Consider the following 17,919-nt stretch of genomic DNA (forward strand, 5'->3'; position numbering starts at 1 on the left):
TCCAAACTCTGTTTTAACAGTGGTGAAAAACTGTACAGCTATTAAACACAAATGCTTACTTCACAGATTTTAGTTAATAAATCCTGTGTAACAAAATGAGTGAAACCACCAAATAACCCAAAATAAACCAATAAATGATAAAGGACTGTGCTTCTAAGAGATCTGGATAAAACTAAGTTTAATGAGTAACGTGCTACATACTTCAATATCGATATCTTTGAATGCTTTGGCACCCAGTTCTGTTTTCTTGATCTGTTCCAGCCGCTCACGGACAGTTTTCTTTTTGATTTGTTCGTGTTCCTGTAAGATACGTTCCTTCTCTCTCTCCTTTGCCTCCTGTCTCAGCCTCTCTTCTTCAGCCTTCCGTACTTTCTGGAGTTCAGCTTCCCTCTGCTCCAGTTCTTCTTTCTCACGCTGAATATTCAGGCTCTCAAGCCGCTCTTTCCTTTCCTCAATGGTCTGACGGCGAGCCAGGATACGCTGATGCTCTTTCCGCGAATTTTTAAGGTACGCAGTAACAGCCAACTGATGTTGTTCTTCTTTCTCTTGCTTCAAAAACGAATGCATTTAAAAAATTAAGTGACATACCATGGTATTGGGCATCAAAAATTACTAAATAATCCTGAGGCATTACCCTTATGTGTTTGCATTTAGTAACAGAAGATGACATTATTCAAACTACAAGCTCTCAGTTCTAAATGCTATGTCGCTACTCCCACAGCAATGACGTAGCTGAAAAAGCTGTGTTCGCTACGTCAACTTTTCTCTGTACCAAATCCCCTTTTAAGTGTTCACGCTGGGGAAGAACACTAACAACACACAAACAAGGAAAAGAACACAGGCATGAAGGCAAAGCCCAATCAATCACAGTACTCCCTGTTAGGATCATCATTGTGTGGTCTGTTGTACGCCCACCCAATACTTGTATTATTATGTGGAGTGTATTATTTTACCCAATGGGAGGCATCTCAGTCTTCTGTACATCTGATAAAGACATTTGATAAAAATACCAAATACAGCCCTGACCGGTTTGGCTCAGTGGATAGAGCGTCGGCCTGAGGGGTCCCGGGTTCGATTTCAGTCAAGGGCATGTACCTCGGTTGTGGGCACATCCCCAGTGGGAGGTGTGCAGGAGGCAACTGATTTGATGTTTCTCTCTCATCAATGTTTCTGGCTCTCTATCCCTCTCCCTTCCTCTCTGTGAAAAATCAATAAAATATATTTTTTTAAAAAATACCAAATACAACTGAATAGGTAATCTATATGATGAAATCCCTTCCTTCAAACACCATCTTAAACCTTTTTGTGAAAGACATAGATAGCATAAGGGCCCCTCATAATTTCTGTAGTCTATTTCTCCCAAAGATGCATACCAGTATATGAGCTGGTTTAATGACTTCAAGTGCTTTTGCGAGTACTGAGGACATGGCTGTCAGCTGGTTTCTGATCTGCTCCGAAGGCATGCTTTGCAAATAAGGACCAAGTGGCGCATCTTCTCGAGTAGCATAATTCAAATCAGATCCAAAACTAAGGGTCCGAGAAGTGTGGTCAATACGAACCTTTGAAAAGTAAATATTATCAATAGTTAAGTCTATATGCATATATGAAGTCAAACTTCTGATAAAAAATTTCAACTGAACTTGAGAAAAAAATTACTGAAAGCATGTTGAATACAAAACCTACAAGATTAGCTCAGGAAAGCTTTAAATTAGTGCCAATGTACCAAAAGAAACAAAGGTTATGTGTTTTTAGTCCTCAAAGGCCTTGCCTTCCCCCTCAGTATCCCCTTACAGCACATACCTGCAGGTCACAGTGCCTGGCTGCATCTACAATGGCACGTTCCAGTTGGAAAGCATCAACAAAAGGAACCAGAGAAGTCAAACGAGAAAACTCAATGCTCTGATAAATTTGTGCCACCTGTATAAAAAAAAAAACACAAGGTTACTAAAAATAGCTTATCATTTATTCAGCATTTTTTATATGCAGTCTTACACAATCACTAAAGGACTGGTGCACAGATTCGTGCACAGGTGGGGTCCCTCGGCCTGGCCTGCACCCTCTCGCAATCCAGGACCCCTTGGGGGATGTTGGAGAGCCAGTTTCAGCCAGATCACTGCAGGCCAGGCCAAGGGACCCCATCAGTGCACAATCTGGGCCAGTAGGGCTCCAGGGCATGTCCGGCCCTTCGTGCCCAGTCCCAATCAGCTGGACCCCAGGAGCACGCTAACCTACCGGTCACTGTCTACCCCCTGGTGGTCAGTGCACATCATAGCAACTGGTCGTTAGCATATTAGGCTTTTATTATATAGGATAGGATGGGAAGTAGAAATTGTGCCCATTTTTCAGAGAAAAGAAGTTGAAGCTCAGAGTAGCTATGTTAACAGTATATTGCTAGATATGGCATTCCAATAAAAGGCTCTCAAACCCAAGTCCTGTGTTTTAAACCAGCGGTCGCCAACCCTTCAGACCTCACGGACCACCAGTGGTCCACGGACCGCCGGTTGGCAACTGCTGCTTTAAACCGTCACCTCATACCATTTCAGAAAAGCATCACCTTTTCATAGTCTCATCAAACAAAACAAAAAAAAACTAACTGGTTACATATTTGCAGATAAAGACCAGCTACCTAATTCATCTGAACACTTTTTACAAAACTGTTTGTCTGAAGGAGACTGGCAGCATTACTACTTAGTTATACTGCTAATTAGCCTTCAACCACTTGTATAGCACATGAGAAATAACGCTACTCACATATACAAGAAAGCAGGTCAATGAAATGTGCGCAAATACTGAAGTGAACATATAATAAAAGCCCCTCCCCCAAATGAAACAAATGAAAGGCAAAACAGAAACTTTTAAGCCATATTATAAACTACAATACTCAAACTTAAGAAATCAGATTAAAATATGTTAAAAGACTGATAATACCTAGTGTAAGCAGGAGAAAAGGCTCTCTCATTGACAACTGGTGTGACCCTAAATAGACTCTTTTCAGGAGCTACTAAAGCTTTAAACGTGTAAAGTCTATGACTAATTCTTATGCTACAGAAATCACAGAAGTATGCAAAGAAAAGTGTAAAATGCTCACTGCAACATTTTTCTAATAGCAAAAAGCCTAGAAATACAGATCTATATCAATAGTCTGAATATATAAGTCATAGTACCCTTGACAATGAAAAGCTTTGTAGGTATTAAATGAAATAAGTAGACCCTACTAACAAGGGAAAATGTACAAAGACACTGTTCAACAAAGAAAGCAGTTGTAAATTTTGTAAAATTCTTTTTTCATATCAAATAGATAAGACTAATTTTGAACAGGGAATAGAATTTTGGGAGACTTTCACTTCCTATGTCATTCCTAAATTTTTCAGTTTTGCAATCAAAACAATCAAGGAAGGAATTCTAGTTCTTACATAAAACATCCATTTTTTTCATTTTTACCTGCTGCAGAAGACGGAGTATGGTGTTGTTTTGCAGCTGTGGGACATACTGTTGCAGCTCTGGTTCCTTTTCAGGTTGGTCCTTAACCCAATTTAGAACCTATAAAAATCCATTAAATTAAAAAAAAAAACAACTTACATTTTCTATGTAACAGATACTAAAACATCTACAGCAGAACTTTTTCAGTTTCCTTAGACAAAAGTATCAACACAACACAAAAAATACAGAATGTGTAAAGAAGCTATGAATACTTGTCTGAAGGTGACTGACAGCAATGGCTAAGGCAAGCCATGCTGCTAATTTACCTCCACAGGTTTCTTTAGCACATCAGAAATATCTTTTCTCTTGACATAAAGAAAAAAGACAATGAAATGTGCACCGACTTCAAACACATAGGATAATACTTCTCTCTTAATAAATAGAAATATATCTAAAACTGCACTAGGACAAGCTATATGATGATATAATCAAACATAAATGCAAAGGCTTACCTTTGTGACTCTCTCACAGAGTTTTAGGGGGTTAAATTCTACTTCCAGCCAATTGTAAAGGTCTTTCACTTCTGAGACAACATATTGTAGTACATTGAATCTAACCTACAGTAAACAAAACAAAAAGTTTAATTGCTAAAGGAAAATTTCCAACTGGAATTGTGAACTGATTAAAAAAATACAGAATTAGAAATCTGAAAAATGATTAACAAGTAAAACACCAGTATTTAAACATGAATTATAAAACCTGACCCTACAGTTTTCTGTTCGAACCATATTTATGTGTGTATATATATATGAATGTTCAAATGTATACCAACCATATCGTTAATAAGGCCAATTCGTGTTGGTGGGGCTTGAAGACCTAACAGTGTTGCAAGGCGCCGTTGTTTTTCAACTATGATACCATCCATATCCAGAAGTCGAGCAATATCAGTACGTTCAGGGGTAATAGGGATGGAAAGAGTGGCCAAAAGCACTCTAGTAGACATTCTGCAGAACAAAATTACAAATCTGTTAAATCTGTAAATGTTACTTGATAAGCAAAAAGACATTACTCTTTAACCATCTAGTATCATATGCCAGTGACAGACTATGTATATCACCATGTGAATGTGAACTATATTCATAAATATTCATTAAAGCATAAAATTATTTATTTATAAATGGACCGTACTAAAATGAATACCTTAAGAATAAAAACTTCACCCACTTATTCCTGTCAAATTTGTTCTAAGAATAGGTTTTAAATACTTGTATGTGGATAGAAAGCTTATACCTTAACACTGTCTTTTATATTCCTAATATTCCATTTTTCTCAATTGTACTGTAAGCAGAGTTGGACAAGATAGCTACTGAAGATCAAGAATACCACCCAAGCCCTAGCCAGTTTGGCTCAATGGATAGAGCATCAGCCTGTGGACCAAAGGGTCCCAGGTTCGATTCTGGTCAAAGGCACGTACTCGGCTCGGCTGCAGGCTCCTTTCGTGCCCGGGCCCTGGTCAGAGTGCATGTAGGAGGCAACCAATCGATGTGTTTCTCACACATCAATATGTCTCTCTGTCTTTCCCTCTCTCTTCCACTGTCTCTGATAATCAATGAAAAAATATCCTAGGATGAGGATTTAAAAAAAAATTTGGTTGTCACAAACTGGAAGGACTGCTACTGGAATCCAGCGGGTAGAGACAAGGAATGCTGCTAAACATCCTAAACGCACAGTCCCCCACCACAAAGAATTATCCAAACCCAAATATCAATAGTGCAGAGGTTGAGAAACCCTAATCTAGAACATACTACCATGTCATTTAATAATAGATATTTGTTTCATAATGTCAGTTCTATCCAACTGTAACATTCTTACCTTTGCATCTCTTCTTGGGTAAGATTCTTTCTCATTTCTCTAGATAAATGGTAAAGACGATGGAGTGTAGATGCATGAAAAAGAGCATTTCCCGATTTCCAAAAGACAGTTGAGACTTTGTTATAGTAATTTGCCATCAATTGAGGTTTAGGTGGTTTTTTAGATAAAGAGAACAGCCCGTGAATATCTTCCACAGCTTTGAATGCTTCCTAAAATTAGGAGTATAAATTAGTCATTGCATTCTAAACAAACAAAAATCTAATTCAAATCTCATTATGAAACCTAAAGCACAAAACACTTAATAAAAGTGGCAAATAAAATACTTTCATGTGTGGTTCTTTTTATTCATCTGTAACCTAGTATCTGATATATTTCTGAAAACTGCCATAATTGCAAAAATACAAAGTTCTTAAAACTCTTTAAAGAAGAAAGAGCAGACTTGTTAAGAAAAATGTGTAGAATCATGTAAATTGCCTAAGGGTCATGTTATGACCTAATCTGTGTGTCATTGAAACCTTACCCTAAGGCTAACCCGACCTCAATAAAAGATTGGAGTGGCCTGAACTTAGGTGGAAGTCCTTCTGGACTTGCCTGCCTGGTCCCCCAATATTGCAAAAAGAAAGAAAGGAGAAAGAAAGAAAAGAAAGAAAGAAAAGAAAGAAAGAAAGAAAGAAAGAAAGAAAGAAAGAAAGAAAAGAAAGAAAGAAAAGAAAGAAAGAAAGAAAGAAAGAAAGAAAGAAAGAAAGAAAGAAAGAAAGAAAGAAAGAAAGAAAGAAGTGTATATCATCACACAACTTGGGGGAATATATAAAAAAAAAATCTGGAAGAACGCAAAACACAATAGAAGTTATTCTGAGTTATAAGATCATATATGAATATTGTCTTCTTTATATTTATCCATATTTCTATAATGAACACCTTTTCTTGTGTTCTATGTAAACTTTTTCTTCCTTAATTCATCAGGTAGTTATTTTAAGGGTGTCCCTACAGAAAAAGGAAGTTATCGTAAGAAAACAGTGGGAAATCAAATCCCATTTTTCACCTGGCTGAAAAATTATTGATTTCTCTGTAATTTCAATTAGATTGGGGGGGATTAAATATATTAAAGTTTCAACTTATGACTACAAAATCATGTAAATGTCTTTGTAAAATTCTTAAGTGTGAAAAGGCCAAGTAGAGAATGATTCCCAACATGGCTGAGATCTCCAACATAGGATTGATTACTCATCATGTATGCTAAGTCGAAGCAACACCAAGAAATCTAGGAGAAAATCCAGAGCATCACTTCTCTATTCACAGTAAAAGACAAGTTTTGTTTTTTAATTTCTAACCTGACAACACCAATACTTTTGCAAAATACAATAATATTCTCCTCTAGACTTATTTCATCACGAACCAGTAAAAAGTTCACACATTAAGCAGCACTGAGGACTATTTTATATGGAAAGAAACTGGGTCCAAAAGAAATTACACGATTTGGTCTAGACTTCATAGCGGGCACCTAGAACCAAAATATTCTGAGATTCCCTGTCCAGAACTCTCCCTACTCCATCAGACAATCTTAAATGTATCACCTACTAAAATTGGCCAACAGATATCAAGATAAAGATACTCAGGAAGGGGGGAAATATGGGCTGTTACCTGCCACAACTCCATGCTGATAGCACTGTCCAACTGAACAAGCCTGGTCTCCAAATGCATAGACTGGCTCTCTGGATTATTAAGATTGATTGCTGTACTTTGATTGTGGTGGCGTTGAATCTGAGACAAGTGCATTCTCAAATTGTCACACAGCTTACGGAATTCGGCCTTACGGGTGTATTGGAGGCAGAATTTGAAAGCTATAAGCATAAAAATAAAATATATTAGGTACTTTCCACAATCAACTTAAGTATTGAATAAGTTTTAGTTCATGTATTAAGATCAACTATTTAAGTAAGATTTACCAAAAATCATGTCTTTAGAAGTTATCAGAGTTGTAATTCACTTCATGTGCCCTGACCACCTTTTGGATAGAGTCATCAGCATGTCCTAGGACTAAAATATGGTTCTGAGTTTACAAATAGGAATTATTCAAATTTGGGTCTAAGAGGGACTCACCTTTCAAACCCTAAAACAGCAAAAAAAAATTCTAGCCTAAAATACAGACGCCACTTGAACAATACAGGTCTGAACTGTGCAGGTTCACTTATACACGGGTTTTTTTCAGTAAGTACTGTAAATTTATTTTCTCTTCATTACAATTTTCTGAACATTTTCTTTTCTCTGGCTTACTTTAGTATAAGAATACAGCATGTAATACTTATATAAAATATGAGTTAATTGATTATGTTATTGGTAAGACTTCTAGCTAACAGTAGACTATTAGTTATGTTTTTAGGGAGTCAAAAGTTCTATGTAGATTTTCAACTGCATGGGGGGTCAGCACCCCTAACCCTCATGCTGTTCAAATATACAATGAACTTTGTTACCTAACTTGCATAGACAGGAAACTTTTGTATTAATGAAAACTGTACAAATTGGGACTTGTGGTATAGACGTGCACGTAAACTACTTGCTGTCATTAAAACATTAATATTTCGCCCAGCTGGTATGGTTCAGTAGTTGAGTGTTGTCCTATGAATCGGGAGGTCGCAGTTCCATTCCCAGTCAAGACACATGCCCAGGTTGCAGGCTCGATCCCCAGTCGGGGGCATGCAGGAAGCAGCCAATCGATGATGTTTCTCTCATCCATACTTCTATCTATCCCTCTCCCTTCCTCTCTCTCTAATAATAAAAATAAATAATAAAAAAGTTAATTTTTTCAATCACCTGGAAAACTCCAAAATGACTTTAAAAGATCTTTCAATCATCAATACAATATATTTCATATAAAATTACCTTAAATAGTAAAACAAATTTCTTAAAAAGTCACTTATTATACTATTCAAATGAATGCCAATATTTCAATAGGGATAAAAACTATATAAAATTAACAGTTAATCTTTTGCAAAATCTATTCGTTAAGATTTTTTAAAATTATTGCTTTTTAGAGAGAGAGAGAGAGAAAGGAAGTGAAACATTGATATGAGAGCAAAACATGGATCGGCTGCCTCCTATACACCACCCACCAGGATTGAACTTATAATCTGGGCATGTGCCATGATCAGGAATCGAACTATCAACCTTTCAGTGCCCAGGACAAGGGCCTGGGCTGCAAATTATATTCTTAAGTCAACTTTTCAAATCAGTTCTTGTTTTACCTTGTTGGGCAATATCATGGTAGAGACGCTCTACTCTAGAATTGTTTCGAAGAAGGTCCAAACACTGTCTGTATGATTCCCACAGGAATTTAACCCATGGAGTTAAAAGTAACCTGTCAGTACGATCCTGAGTGTCTTCGCCACTTACAGCACTTAGGAGAACACTACAAAAACATAAAATATATTGAAAACATTTTTAGACACGGTTTCCCACTTTGCCATGACGAAAACACCAAAACTGATAATCTTTATAAAATAGTACATATTCTTCCTACAACTCTGAACACACTATAAAGCTGTCACATTTAGTGTCCAAGTATTTGAATTCCCAATCCATAGTACAACCATTTAAGTTAATACATACCAATCTAAAGGTTGTAATTTTCCACTTTTATGAACTTTAACACGATTCTTTCAGTTACTATACATTTGAAATCTCAAATATTAGCAATCTTTCTAATAAACACCTACTTCAAAACAGGATGGAGACACATGTATAGAAAAACACAGAAAAGTTTATTAGCAGTTTAACCCACATACCTCTCAGGAGTTTGAATATTATCCAGATCTTCTATGTCTAAGACCATCTGCTGGGATTCTTCTTTAGCGGCTTCAGTTTTTTCCTCTGCCAATTTCAAATATGCCCTAACAACATCCTCTAGAGATTTGATGTTCACCTAAGAAAAACAAAAAAAAAATAAAACTTTCCCCAACAAAACATAAAATATCTTAAAAGCAAATTTTATGACATAGCATATATTTACTTTGAACGGTAAACTCAAAATTACTAAATGCACTTATAAAAAAATATTAAACCCAGCTCTGCTCATACCTGTTGACAAATGTTCTTATACTGGTATAATCCTTCTTTAGCCAAATGGCTCTTTCGAAGATCCACACAAAGTTCCAAGTATTTCAACATGATTGGTTCGTGTATTTTTTGCCATGTTCTATGTTTCTTACTTTTCATAACATCATAAAGAACATCCAAAGCAGGTTGCTTTTTGCCAACCTCAAGAAATTCTGGAAAGGTAATTCAGGAAAATTAAAATCAGTAATATATATTATACAAAAGTCTAAATCTTGCTTTTTAAATTGGCTGTTTTACTTTCTGAACTCATTACCATCCCTTTTTAGGTCACATTTATTTTTGACTACTAAAGCTATGCCAAAATTACACAAGACAAAACCATGAAAACCGGTTACTATCTCAAAATATGGTCTACAATTCCTCTGTACCAAACATATCTTTCTAAATGATTTTAAAGTTCCAGAAACTGAAGTCATGAGGGAAAATAAATCCCCCCTAACAAATGGAGAGAAGTATTTTAGTCACCAGTGCTCTGATGTAATCTTTGCTAGTTCATGCCAAGACTTGAGACAAGAAAAATACATTAAATTTATGTTCCTTTAAGATCAACCGACTATGTCAGTCTATTTCTGGGCTCTCTATTCTGAATATTCTCTACTGATCTATGTATCTAGTCTTTTGCCAATACCTCACTGTCTTGATTCCTATAAAGGAACACATGGTAAGGTCTTAGACCAGATAGTGAGTGTCCTAATGCTATTCTTCAACATCGTGTTGGCTATACAAGGTCTTTTGCCTTTCATATAAACTTTAGAATTAGTTTGTAGATAGCCACAAAATAACTCACTGGAATTTTCAATTGGGATATTCTATACATCGAGTTTGGTAGAACTGACAACTTAAAATTTAGTCTGGCCCTGACCAGTTTGGCTCAGTGGATAGAAGTGTCGGCCTGCGGACTGAAAGGTCCCAGGTTCGATTCCAGTCAGGGGCATGTACCTTGGTTGTGGGCACATCCCCAGTAGGGGGTGTGCAGGAGGCAGCTGATCGATGTTTCTCTCTCATCGATGTTTCTAACTCTCCATCCCTATCCCTTCCTCTCTATAAAAAATCAATAAAATATATTAAAAAATAAATAAAGTTTAGTCTGCCAAAACATGAGCAAAGAGTATGTATGTCTCCACTTATCCCAGTCTAAACACGAGGAAATATTAAGACAGTTTCCCAATTGAGGGACATTCTATAAAATACCAAACCAGTACCCTTCAAAACTATCAAGGTCATCAATAAGGAAAGTCTAAGAAACTGTCACAACCAAGTAGCCTAAGGAGACAGGACAACTAAATGTGATGCATCCTGAATGAGATCCTGAAACAGAAAAGGACATTAGAGGAAGCTGAGGAAATATGGAGTGTGGCCTTGGTTAATACTAGTCCATCAGTGTTTGCTCATTACTTGTGACAAACGTACCATTATACTGATATAAGATATTAATAGAGGAAACTGTGTGTGGTATAAATGGGACCTCTGTACTACCTTTGCAATAATTCTGCAAATCTAAAACTTAATTTCTACAATTAAGTTTATTTTTTAAAACTGGGAGGAAAAACATTTTAGAATATAGAGCAAAGAAACACTTTTGAATTTACTGCCAAGTAAAACTGAAGGCATTCTATATTTGGCAATATTTCAAAATCCAATTCTAATCTCGTGTTCTATGTATATTGCTCATTTTGAAATTCAGTCAAAAGCAAAGGCTCCTCTATCACATTATTTCTGACTAAAGTTGAAATTTATCTTATTTTTCATCATTTTTTGCTTTCTTTTACACAAACAATAAACTGGGGGAGGGGGCGCGCACGGGGACTCGTTAAGTCACCTGGTTATGTTCGACCTAAATTCATTATGTAATTGGCAAATTTCATAAACAGTATCTTTCCACTGAACACTTGAACAACTTGGGAGCACTAAAACACTAGTTTTACACTATACAGGTACAAAATGTCTTAAAACACTACATCTTCATTTTTAAAAATAATTGTTTAATTTCCTCCTTAAAAAAAGAAATACTGGCCCTAGCTGGTTTGGCTAAGTGGATAGAGTGTCGGCCTGCAGACTGAAGGGTCCCAGGTTCGATTCAGGTCAAGGGCACATGCCCGGGTTGGGGGCTCGATCCCCAATAGCGGATGTGCAGGAGGCAGCCAATCAATGATTCCCTCTCATCACTGATGTTTCTCTCTCTCTCCCCCTTCCTCTCTAAAATTAATAAAAAATATCTATTAAAAAATTATTAAAAAGAAATCTGCCCGGCTGGTGTGGCCCAGTGTTTGTGCATCCCCCCATGAACCAAGAGGTCACTGGTTCAATTCCCGGTCAGGGCACACGCCTGAGTTGCGGGCTTGATTCCCCAGTGGGGGTGTGTATAGGAGGCAGCAACCATTGGTGTTCCTCTCCCATCCGTGTCTCTACATCTCTATCCCTCTCTCTCTTCTCTCTCTAAACAATAAAATCATGTTTTTAAAAAATCTTTGCCTTGGCCGGATAGCTCAGTTGGTTTAAGTGTTATCCCAATATGCCAAGGCTTTGGGTTCTATCTGGATCAGAGCACATACAAGCAGCCAATGAATGCATAAATAAGTGGAACAAATCAATGTTTCTGTTATACTCCCCCTTCCTCTTTCTCTCTAAAAATCAATAAATTTTTAAAAATATTTGACAAAGAATTATTTAAGAGTAAACTAATAATGTATAGCATTATCTATCATGCAACTCTGTGCTAAGTAAAGAATAGGCGAAAAGACCCCTTATTTGGGAGTTTTACTAGAACTACAGGTTTAGTAATTCTCTAATATTTTTTCTTCCAATTATCACATCTCTCAGGAATGTTGACTGTGAACATTCCTTGCCCTGAGAAAGCTACAAACAATATTATAACTCTCTAGTATAGAAAAAGCTTGCAACAGGATAAATCACAACACAACATACTGAAAGAAATACCTTTATAAAATAACCTACTTCATCAAATATTCCTCATATGTAAATGATTGCAAATCCCTCTTCAATACTTCAAGTTAATAAACTGAATAATATTTCCATTATGAGAGAAAGTCCATTTTCAGTTGTCAATTTTATTACACCCTCTCCCCAAAAATGCTATGAAATGAAACAAGACATAATATAACTAGATACCTTGTGGGGACAATAAACCTTTCCTGTTTTAAGGGGCGGACCTATCTATCTTATTCCTGGAGCATGCACATAAGGTTATTTTCTAAAATGCAACAGTAGAATTTAGGTCTTTTTCACAACTATTTAACAAAAACCGTATCCATCAGCCAAAAATTGGGAGCAAATGTTTTTAAATTTATCCTTTATATTGAAAATATTGTTAACAGCAGCACTAAAATGACCTATTCTATATACAATTCCCAATCTTATATTAAAGATTTAAATCTTACATTACTGTATGTAAGTACTGTCAATATCTTATAACATAAAATAGGGACAAAGAGAGTTGAAGTTGAGAGCTGGCCCCAGTATGGTGTGATGACAAAATACTAAACTGTCTAAAAATAGTTGACTTTCCCAATCTCTGATTTTTAAATGGGCAAGTGTGGTTTCTTAATGACATTCTAAAAATAAAAGTCTTGTTTAGGAATAGAAATAGAATTAAAAGTATTTTTCACTCCTAGATAGCCAATCAAAATTTGCTTCTAAATCCCATACCATATTTTCAAACAAGCCACTAAAGCAAATGCATTAAAAAATAATTTTTAATAGGACAAACACTTCAACCATCAAAAAATAGTAACAACAAAAAACATGGATACCAGGCAAGGATTTTTTAAAAGAAAAAACTAGAATGGGAACAGATTTCTCATGATAATCCATATGTCTTTACCCTAACATATACAAGGAGGATTTAGATGTAGTTCCTCTGAATTATCTGATTTGGGGGGGGGGGGGGGGGGGTGAGTATGGAAAGAACTGTCACACTAAAGGTTCTATTTCAATGTTTAAGAATGTTCCTTTCCAAGGATATATGCACCCCTATGTTCATAGCAGCACAATTCACCATGGCTAAGATCTGGAAACAGCCTAAGTGCCCATCAGTAGATGAATGGATTAGAAAACTGTGGTACATCTACATGATGGAATACTATGCTGCTGTAAAAAGGAAGGAACTCTTACCATTTGCAACGTCATGGATGGAACTGGAGAGCATTATGCTAAGTGAAATAAGCCAGTCAATGAAGGAAACATACCACATGATCTCACTCATTCATGGATAATAGAGACCATTATAAACTTTTGAACAATAATAGATACAGAGGCAGAGCTGCCTCAAACAGATTGTCAAACTGCAGCGGGAAGACCGGGGAGGGTTGGGGGGCAGGAGGTAGGGGGGTAAGAGATCAACTAAAGGGCTTGTATGCATGCATATAAGCATAACCAATGGACATAAGACACTGGGGGATAGGGGAGGCTAGGGGACTGTCTAGGGCGGGGGGATAAAATGGACACATATGTAATACCCTTTGTAATACTTTAATAAAAAAAAAAGAAAAAGAAAAGAAAGCACATAGCATTCAGGACACCTTGTAAGTGATATAGTACATAGGGAAAAAATTAAAATTCAGCACATTAGAGTTGCAATTATTGGTGAAATTCCTCCTTATCAGTATTATCCAATTAAATTGTGTTAATCATCGTAAATAGGGTATCCTACAATAATAAAAGTAATAATATGTAAAAAAAAAAAAAAAAAAAAAAAGATTGTTCCTTTCCAGATTGATATTCCGGAGAAAAAAAATAAATAAAAATCTGGAATTACAAACTATTAGTGCATATCTGAGTTTACCTTCCAGATACAGTGAGTGAAACTATGTGTCTGCCTATAAAGTTTAGGTGAACCTCTCAATCTTACTAGTTTGAGCAGCAGACCAAGTAGATCAGCTATATTGTTACACAATTTGTGGGTTTAATAACAACTATTTTTAAATCCCCCAGGTAGTTTCATTAAAAAGCTATTACAGGGTCAGAAGCAGCTAATTTGGCACTACTAACAATATAATCTGGAAAAAGGGCTTTTCCCAAGTGATACCAGGTTATGAATTTTTTGCCTGTAACTGCGGGGCCAAGCTCTCATCTTCCTGAATTATTACAATTGTTTCCAAAAACATTGCTCTGATATACAGACTCGGGGTGACCTAAAGGACTATTCTACTTAAATGTATTCACATTTTATTGAGATAACGCAATGGATTACGTCTTAATGTGTTTGAGGCTACAAATGTTAGATAAAACACTTAGATAAAATGAGGTTATTCCCATTGAACGAAAGGTGCTTTTATTATCATCCTATTTAGTTTAAGCAGTGCCATTCGCCATCTACATTCGGCTCACTTTGACACTAAGAGAGATTACTCACACGATCAAAGGTACAAAAATTACTACATGAATGGCAAAGCATTTCATCTCCACCACAGAAACACCCATCTTACAGCTTAAAAGAGCTGCAGGAGCCTACACAGTCTTTTTGTAAAACTATAGAAACAAAATTCACCCCCCAGCCAGCAGTGCCTTCTCATCTCGCCTACTTTAACTTTAGATGCTTTGTCCAACTTTCCCTTCATGAATCAAATCAATTTCAACTTAGAAAACGTGAAAGAAAAAAAAGTTTTTAAGATTTGTTACACATCATGTATCCCTACTAAGTTTAAAAAGTTCCTGAAATATTAAGTTCCCATGAAGGTAATAAAGCCTGAACACATCAGATGAGTCGCATGCAGGCCCCGGAGACCACAGTGCTTCAGCCGATTAGAAAGCGGGGAGGACGCCGTCGGCATGACTGTAAAACAGATCCACAACAGCAAACCCGGGAGACTCTCACCCAAGTCATTTAACGTAATGGTAAATTTTGAAACTTTAAAAAAATATCCTCACTTGGCTACAGTTTATTCTGTAATAATAAATTTCGATCTATTTTCTTTCCCATAAACTTAACAGCTCCCCTGTTCTAACCATGAGACAGCTGGTTAGAATGGGTAGTCGATCAGATCTTTAGTTGTAGTTTTCTAACAATGACTCTGCCCACGGAACGGAGAATCAACCTATGCCCGACTGTCAACGCTCTCAAAGCTGTTACTGTTCGTTAAAACGATTAAGCATGTGACAAACACACCCCTAGCCCTGCTCGCTCCATTTTATGCAACGACTGACACTGCCCTTTCGGAAAGAGGAATCTTCAAACCCGCTAACAAAACAAGCCCCCCCACACACACATCCTACCGTAGCACACAGGGTGCCACCATCTACGACACGGATGGGACCCAAAACTCGTGTGGGTGGAGGCAGGGTGCAGACAGGGGCTATGGGGCGCCCCAACAAATCGCGAGGCTAATCAAAACCCTCAACCAGAAAACTTTTTAATGTAACTAAAGACCCGAGGCAGGCATAACGCCTCCGTACCCCCCTAACGCCCACGGAATAAACGCCTCCGGAACACATCGGGACTCGCACAAGTTTCCCCGAGAAGGCCCGAGCACACGGAGGGAACTGGAAATCGCAGGCAGCCACGCTGCGGCGGAAAAACACGGCTCCGCTGGACGCCCAGGGACTCGGTTTCGTCCCTGGCCCAACCACTCGCTCCCGGAGTGACCTTGGGCCAGCCATTCCCTCTCTCTAGGCCTCAGGTTCGTTCCCTTTTGAGCGAGAACGTGAAGTCTTTCTGTTCAGAGCGTCAACTCTGGCCCAACTTCCTGTGATTCCGAATGGGCTTTTGGGCAGCCAATAATCAATGCCAGAAAAAGAAGGAAAAAAAAAAGCTGAAAACCGGTTCCGTGGGTCAGAAGCAAAAGCACCGTGGCTGGAAGAAGAGCAAGTGGACCCTGACCCAGCAGAGCGCCGCGCCGGGTGTGGGGGGCGGAGGGGCCCGGGGGAGGCCGGAGGTGGGCCGGCCCGGCTCCCGGCCCTGCGGGAGGTGGAGTCGAGGTTCTCGCGTGCATTGTCCCCGGGAGGGAGCCATGTTTCTTCCTCCCCGGCACTCCCAGATGGCGGCCCGGGGCGCGGGGGCCTAAGCAGACCGAAGACCCAGGGCCTGAAGAGCGAGGTGGGGGGAGGGGGGGTTGGCAGGGGGGAGGAGCCGGCTCCGGCCCGGGTGGCTCCGTCTCCGGGGCGGCGGCCCCCAAGGCGCACCAGGAGGCGAGAGGGGGACGGAAGGGCCCCCAGGGCGACGGTTCCCGGCTCCGCGCCTCCCGCTCCCGGGTCAGTTGGAACGAGAAGGGGAAGCCATGCCCAACTACGGTCTGGGACGGCGGCGGGCCGGCCGCATCGACCCCCTCTCCGGCAGCAGTCCGGCCGCGGAACAGCGAGAAGCAGGCGCGGGCCCCCCGACCTCTGAGGCCTCGGCTACCCCAGCCCCGAGCGCCCCGACCCCTTACTCACCGTTGGCGCGTTTGAGGGCATTTTCCGGCCTCTGGAAATAGGCCGGCATCTTGGCGGCAGGCTCAGCTCACCCAGCGTCAGGGAACTCCTTGGTGGCCCGGGCCGAAGGGGAACCAGCGCGAGGTCCCACGCGCCTCACCAGCAGTCGCCCGCGCCCAGCCAGCCAGCCAGCGATGGAAAGGAGGGACCCACGTGACCTCCGCGCGGCGGCGGCGCCGCGGCCCAGGCCCCGGATGTCGGGGGCGGGCCTCCGCGTGCGCACCACCCGTCTCCCGCGCGCATGCGCGCTGGCTTTACGCGCGGCGGCTGACGTGGCGGCGGCTGGCGTCCTCCGCGCGCTTAGGTGACCCCTCGGGACTCCGAGGTTGAACGCCAGGGGAGCGGTTCTCAGGCCCCTCACCGCTCAGGCGAGGACACTCGGGCTGGGACAGGTGAGATTTGGGTCCGAGTTTCTGTCTCACTAGAAGGCAGGCGTCTGCACAGATTTATTTTCACCGTGATTTGTGCAGGAGTCGTGCAGAGTTGGAACCCGTCCGGTGCATCCGCCCAGCAGCGGTTCTCAACCTGTGGGTCGCGGCCCCTTTGGGGGTCGAACGACCCTTTCACAGGGGTCGCCTAAGACCATCGGAAAACGCATATATAATTACATATTGTTTTTGTGATGAATCACTATGCTTTAATTATGTTCAATTTGTAACAATGAAAATACATCCTGCATATCAGATATTTACATTACGATTCATAACAGTAGCAAAATGACAGTTACGAAGTAGCAACAAAAATAATTTTATGGTTGGGGGTCCCCACTACATGAGGAACTGTATTAAAGGGTCGCGGCATTAGGAAGGTTGAGAACCACTGGAACGGAAATGCACCGAGCAGGTGTACCTAGGTCAGCGCTGCTCACCCCGGGTGGGGGGGTGGGGGGAAAAAGTGGTGGCCAGTCCATCACGGACTAGCATGGGGAGGAGCGATGCAGCGGGTACCTGCAGAAACAAGCTCATTTCACATCTGGGTAACAAAAGCGTGGGTGAGTCCCAGCCGGTTGGCCCAGTGGATAGAGCGTCGGCCTGCGGACTGAAGGGTCCCGGGTTCCAGTCCAGTCCAGGGCACGTGCCCGGGTTGCGG

At 39.9% G+C, this 17,919-nt stretch overlaps 1 protein-coding gene across 2 annotated transcripts in view; it reads right to left on the bottom strand.

The window, feature by feature from the left end:
- EIF3A (eukaryotic translation initiation factor 3 subunit A) overlaps positions 1-17,002 on the bottom strand; it is a 33,315-nt gene extending 16,313 nt beyond the window's left edge. For both annotated transcript variants that reach the window (XM_081105136.1, XM_081105135.1), the window contains exons 1-12: positions 16,792-17,002; positions 9,367-9,557; positions 9,075-9,211; positions 8,535-8,698; positions 6,934-7,133; positions 5,293-5,501; positions 4,253-4,424; positions 3,933-4,037; positions 3,442-3,540; positions 1,801-1,917; positions 1,374-1,559; positions 202-549 (exon numbers count right to left, since the gene is read on the bottom strand). In XM_081105136.1, the coding sequence (XP_080961262.1) occupies positions 202-549; positions 1,374-1,559; positions 1,801-1,917; positions 3,442-3,540; positions 3,933-4,037; positions 4,253-4,424; positions 5,293-5,501; positions 6,934-7,133; positions 8,535-8,698; positions 9,075-9,211; positions 9,367-9,557; positions 16,792-16,840 (1,977 nt within the window). In that variant the 5' untranslated portion in view covers positions 16,841-17,002. The remainder of the gene's footprint in view (positions 1-201; positions 550-1,373; positions 1,560-1,800; positions 1,918-3,441; positions 3,541-3,932; positions 4,038-4,252; positions 4,425-5,292; positions 5,502-6,933; positions 7,134-8,534; positions 8,699-9,074; positions 9,212-9,366; positions 9,558-16,791) is intronic.
- Positions 17,003-17,919: the final 917 nt, after the last annotated feature.

Source organism: Myotis nattereri (genome assembly GCF_964212035.1).
Source record: "Myotis nattereri genome assembly, chromosome: 13".
Lineage (NCBI taxonomy): Eukaryota > Metazoa > Chordata > Mammalia > Chiroptera > Vespertilionidae > Myotis > Myotis nattereri.